The 5,706-nt window shown below is 44.0% G+C and overlaps 1 protein-coding gene across 1 annotated transcript; it reads right to left on the bottom strand.

Annotated features, from left to right (window-relative positions):
- On the bottom strand, nucleotides 1–3,377 carry LOC101782282 (G-type lectin S-receptor-like serine/threonine-protein kinase B120). Its single transcript, XM_004965671.1, has 7 exons — nucleotides 2,104–3,377; nucleotides 1,911–2,027; nucleotides 1,671–1,828; nucleotides 1,369–1,579; nucleotides 858–1,095; nucleotides 593–746; nucleotides 1–504 (listed from the first exon to the last, which is right to left on the bottom strand). Exons 1-7 carry the CDS (start codon nucleotides 3,347–3,349, stop codon nucleotides 202–204), a joined length of 2,427 nt encoding a protein of 808 aa, XP_004965728.1. The 5' UTR covers nucleotides 3,350–3,377; the 3' UTR covers nucleotides 1–201.
- Nucleotides 3,378–5,706: the final 2,329 nt, after the last annotated feature.

The raw sequence follows: 5,706 nt of genomic DNA, 5'->3' as shown, positions 1-5,706 counted from the left end.
ACATTGCCGTAGCACTTATGAGGGCAGAATTGACAAATTGGGAAACAGCTCGACTTGTCACAAAAAAGAGTATGGAGTCAGCAGACCGGGGAAAGCCGCCCTTCTGCCCCTTCTCACAAATACAAAATCGAAATACAGCTCACAGCTTCTGGGAATAGCATATCATATACAATTTGTACAACTGAATGATTACGCCAGAATTTAGCGGCCTTCTAAAATCGACAGACTCGCGTTATTAACGGAGTCTTCCAAGTCTCCTCTTGCTTCCAGGGCCTCATAATATCTCTGCGCAAAAAATAAAGGCTGCCTGGGTACTGGGCGTGGCATGGCCACATTATTCAGCATGGATACAACTGATGACATGAGTGGCCTGTCAGTTGGGCTGTCCTGAACACACAATAGTCCGATATGGATGCATTGCAAGGCTTCATCAAGCGAACAGCTCTCCAAAACCCATGTGTCTACGAAATCCCTTGCCGTCCCATCTTTCCATAAGTTCCATGCCTAGAACATGAGGAGAAATTGCTTGTTTATATTGGTGATAATATGTTTATTTATTGTTAAATTTGATGCATGGTAGAGTTACACTTACATAAGCAGTAAGACTTGGATAATCCATTAGTAGATGACGAGGGGAACTGATCTTTAGTCCACTGACTATCTCCAGTAGTAAAATGCCAAAGCTATAGGTGTCAGACTTGACAGAGAAAATGCCTTCCATCGCATATTCAGGTGACATGTAACCGCTATTTGAATCAATTCACAAGCGAATAGGCATAATTTGAAGAATTGTTATAAGCACATACAAAAATTTAATAGTTCTGAACTTCTGATTAGCTAGTGCAGAAAATACTTACTATGTCCCGACAACTCGTCTAGTACTTGCTTGCTGCTGATTGCTTCCAAAGATCCTTGCAATACCAAAATCTGATATCTTCGGGTTCATCTCTGCATCTAGCAAGATGTTGCTCGCTTTGAGGTCTCTATGAATTATCATCATTCTTGAATCTTGATGGAGATAAAGAATTCCTCTAGCTACCCCTTTGATTATCTCGAACCTTTTTGACCAATCAAGCATAGACTTCATTGCAGGATCTACTAGGACATGGAAAGGAATGAAGCAAATAGTTAAACTTAGACCCTGTTTGTTTGCCTCCTAGATTATATAAGCTGGATTATGGTCCAAGGTTAGTAGGGTAAAAGATCATAAAATGTTATTTTACCATAGTACCCATGACCATAATCTAGATTATATAATTTAGATAGATTATAATATGAAACAAACAGGACCTTAAACCATTCAGTTGTGTACTTGTGTTTGTTAGTCCAGCTAATTTTTTTTCTCCTAGAATATGTGATAGGACTTACCAAAAAGGAATTTGTCTAAGCTTTTATTGGGCAGGTATTCATATATGAGCAACTTCTCATCTTCATGAATACAACAACCAAGAAGTCTGACTAGGTTCTTGTGCTGCAAACTTGCAATAAGAATCACTTCATTTCTAAGCTGTTCTATCCCTTGCTCAGAACCCTTGCTAAGCCTTTTAACAGCAACTTCCTTGCCATCTTCCAGTGTCCCCTGCGTGATATCATTGTTGGTGAGTTTAACAGAATGAATTGCGATTGATATTACTGCATCATATGATCGACAAGGTAAAACCTTAGACCACCTTATATACTTTACCGAAACCTCCTTGTCCAAGCATGTTGGTTTCATGGAAACAGTTTGTTGCAGCAGTGATGTCCTCAAAGCTAATACACGATAATTCCAGATTTTGATCCCAAAAGGTCAAAGGTGCTTTCAGTGTTTCCTTGTTTCGTCCGGCGCCTGATAATGATATGAACCATTCAACACTTGCACTTAACAGGTAACAGCTACATATTACGAGTACTATTAATTTGTCTCTTACTTCTTGACTTGCATATAGTGATAAGACATACAGATGATGTGAACATCAGCAGACATGCCATCGTTGGGAGTACAATCTTTATCGCCATGGCGATCTTCTTCTTCTTGTTGTTGTTTACTGCAGAATATCATCATGTCAAGTTGGGTACGGTGTGTGTATGTTGAAGGGACATCAGGCATGGGATGGAATTTACCAGGAGAGCCAGCAAGCCGAAGGTACAAGTTTTCTCCTATATCACCGGCCTTCTCTGCATCAAGAAGCTCTCCCATCCAAACCAAGCACCTTGACGTGCCACTGGCACTCATCGTGAGGATGGTGCTCAAGTTGGCATAGGCGTACGCGGTGCAGGAGCAGTTGCGGTCGCACTCGGCAGCGCACTCTTCAAAGCTTCTGTTCCTGATGTACAAGAACATGTCAGGCACCTTCATCCCTGGCAAGGTCAAGAAATGGCTTCCGCCGCCGCATGCCAGTGCTTCCTTCCTCCGGCATCCTCTAGAAAAGTTACCGGCAAAGCCGTCGGTGGGCTCGAACCCGTCAAGGCACTTGCACTCCTGGACGCGCCCGGTGATGTCGCAGTAGCCGAACGGCCCGCACGCGCCGTAGTGGAGGCAGCCATTGCCCGGGCGTTCGAACAGAACACTCCACGACGACGACTGGTTGTTCCAGACACGGAACCTCACACTCCCAGTGTAGTCTAGTTTCCAGTGTGTTGTCGGGCCGCCGGCGGCGTTGTACGTCGCGTATATCTCCTCGCCGTCGTCGACGATGTTGGAATATATGAACCTGGTGATGCCGGAGGCCGCCGCGCCGTTCCACACCCCGCTGCGCCATGACCGGCTTCGCCCCCGCCAGATGACGATCTGGAGGCCCCAGCTGCTGGGGTCGCCGCTGAGGGCGAAGTCGCCGGCGGAGGGGTCTTGAGGGCCCTTCCAGGCAACGACGCGAACGGCGACATGAGCCTTGTAGTTCGTCCACAGCTTGAAGTTTGGAAGGATGGTGTCGGTCGGATAGTCGAGGCTCTGCCATACGTGTGTGCCGTTGCGGAGCTGGAGGACGAAGCTCCCCGAGCTCTGCAGCACTCCGGCGGCTCCAACGCCACCGGCGATGAGGTTTTCTGTGGCCCAGACAGTGCGGCGTCTGGAGTCGGAGAGAACAAGATCAGAAGTGTTGGTAACAGCTAGCTCTGCTGAAGGTGAGACGATTGGGTCGTCGCGGTTGGCGATCCACACGTAGGTGCGCTCGGGGATGTTGTTGTACCATATGCCCAGGTACAACCTTGGGGTTGAGTCGTTGGTCAGGGAGAAGAAGCCAAGAGCAAAGGTGCCATCGTTGGATATGAGCTTGTCGCCGGGGTACAGTGGTGTTAATGAGGTCAGGCGGTCATCGGAATAACAGAAACAGATCAAGAACAGGAAGATGAATGCATGCAGGGCGGCCATGTTCTTTTGCAGTGCTCTCTTTGCAATGCTTTTGCCAAGGCTCAAGAGTGAAGAGCATAGTAACTCTAATATATGGAAAGAGAGTTGATCAGGTCGTCCACCCTGAAGTCTGATAACGACATAGAAATAACTTGTGGTGACTGGGTGGAATCATTCTACGGCTACATGTCACCATTGAGATAGCAAGACAACAGTTAATGCTCCATGTGGAAAAGGCATATTCATTTCCAGTGATTTAAATATGGTCAGCGGATATAGAAGGCAAGGTCATATTCATTTCCAGTGATTTAAATATGGTCAGCGGATATAGAAGGCAAGGTTGGGTTGGTTGTATTTTTTTTATGCGAGCACGATTTAGGGGGTGTTTGGTTTCTTTGCTTATTTTTAGCACGTGTCACATCGAATGTTTAGATACTAATTAGGAGTATTAAATATAGACTATTTACAAAACCTATTACACAGATGGAGGCTAAACGGCGAGACGAATCTATTAAGCCTAATTAATCTATCATTAGCAAATGTTTACTGTAGCAACACATGTCAAATCATGAACTAATTAGGCTTAATAGATTCGTCTCGCCGTTTCGTCTCGCCGTTTAGCCTCCACTTATGTAATGGGTTTTGTAAATAATCTACGTTTAATACTATCTAAACATTCGATGTGACGGGTGCTAAAAATAAGCAGGGTGAATCAAACGGGACCTTAGGATGTGTTGGCACAGCTCCAAGCTCCACCTCCGATGCATAACTGAAGGAGGTCTAATTAATATCTACAGTCTAAAATAGAAGAATATGACGCACTCAAAACACTCCATCTATTCGTAGCTTCAGCTCTACGATTTCCTGGAACTGGTAATACTCGGCTTTATGAATTCATCGTGGGCATTCATATGAGGCTACATTCGGACTGATGTGAAAATAGTTTGTGAGAACATGTGTATTGGCATCTCGTCGACTGTTTGCTAGCTTGATAATCAAGCTCCTTACCAAAAACAATACATACGAAAAATATACCTATGACCACCTAAAGAGACCGACCCGATGGATCTTAAGATTAACAAAATCACCAAAAAAAAAAGAGACATACATCATACCTGGAATGATGGACAATAAATGTACAAAACTGTGCAAAAATGTGCGAATAGCTGTCCCAGCATAGAAAAAATCGCATTGAGAGGGTTTAACTACTTCTGATCCATCCTACAAGCTGAGTCCACACATCCCTTTCTACCATAAGTGACTTAACTTTGCAGGAAAAAAGATTTATCCAAGTAAAGCTGGGGCAACCCAGCCAACAAAACAAGGAATCGACCCAAGTCCAGATGCATCAAGCCTTACTTTACAGGAGACCAAGAGTTGGCATCAAATCAATGAACTTTTTAAGTAGGATCGGTTGTTCCAATAAGTACTACAGCAACACAGCCACTGTTCCAATATGTACTACAGCAACACAGCCACTGCAGCAGCAAGGTGTACAACTAGTTGCAAAACTGGTTACTTGTTTAGCAGTAAATTGAGCAAAATACCCAGACAATTCAGGTATGTTAAAAAGCAATAGCTCTATAGGCGTTCAATAAACACAGTTATTGAAGGATAGTACAAAATAAGGAATATCAACAAACAAAAGTGTCAGAAATAAGAACACAATCTGAAAAACCAGGCAGTAGCAAGATGGATCAACACTGCACCTGTATAATAGTCGTGATGGCCAAAACATGGTAGCTGCCAAAAACACAGTGCATCCAGATTTTTTCCAAACCCACCCTACTCCAACAGGAATACAGGACCAAAACTTAACTCGAAAATCATTGCAAAAGAATTTGAGACGAACAAAGTTAACTGAAAGTATCTTTCATCATGTAAACATTGCTGTTGCAACAAGCCACGGCAAACAGGTTTAGTCTTGTAGCAGAATGACAACAACAACGTAGCCTTGCAGTCCCAAGTAAGTTGGGTAGGCAAGAGTTGAAACCCAACAAGAGCTATAAATTAAGGTTCAGGCACATGAATAGTTGTTTTCCAAGCACTCCTATCCAGGGCTAAATCTTTGGATATATTTCATCCCTTCCAATCTCCTTTTGCTGCCTCTTCCCATATCAATTTTGGTCTTCCTTTGCCTCTCTTCACATTACTGTCACGCCTTAGGGTTCCACTACGCACCGGTGCCTCCGGAGGCCTTCATTTGGACATGTCCAAACTATCTCAGCCGGTGTTAGATAAGCTTTTCTTCAATTGGTGCTACCATTCCGGACTCGATCCCTTCTCGTATGATCACAAATCCAATCCAACATACGCATTTCCGCAACACTTATCTGCTGGACATGTCATCTTTTTGTAGGCCAACATTTTGCACCATA

The sequence above is a fragment of the Setaria italica genome, chromosome IV, assembly GCF_000263155.2.
Source record: "Setaria italica strain Yugu1 chromosome IV, Setaria_italica_v2.0, whole genome shotgun sequence".
Taxonomy (NCBI): Eukaryota; Viridiplantae; Streptophyta; class Magnoliopsida; order Poales; family Poaceae; genus Setaria; species Setaria italica.
Note: the sequence above shows the minus strand (reverse complement) of the source record. Positions and strands in the feature narration are given on the sequence as shown.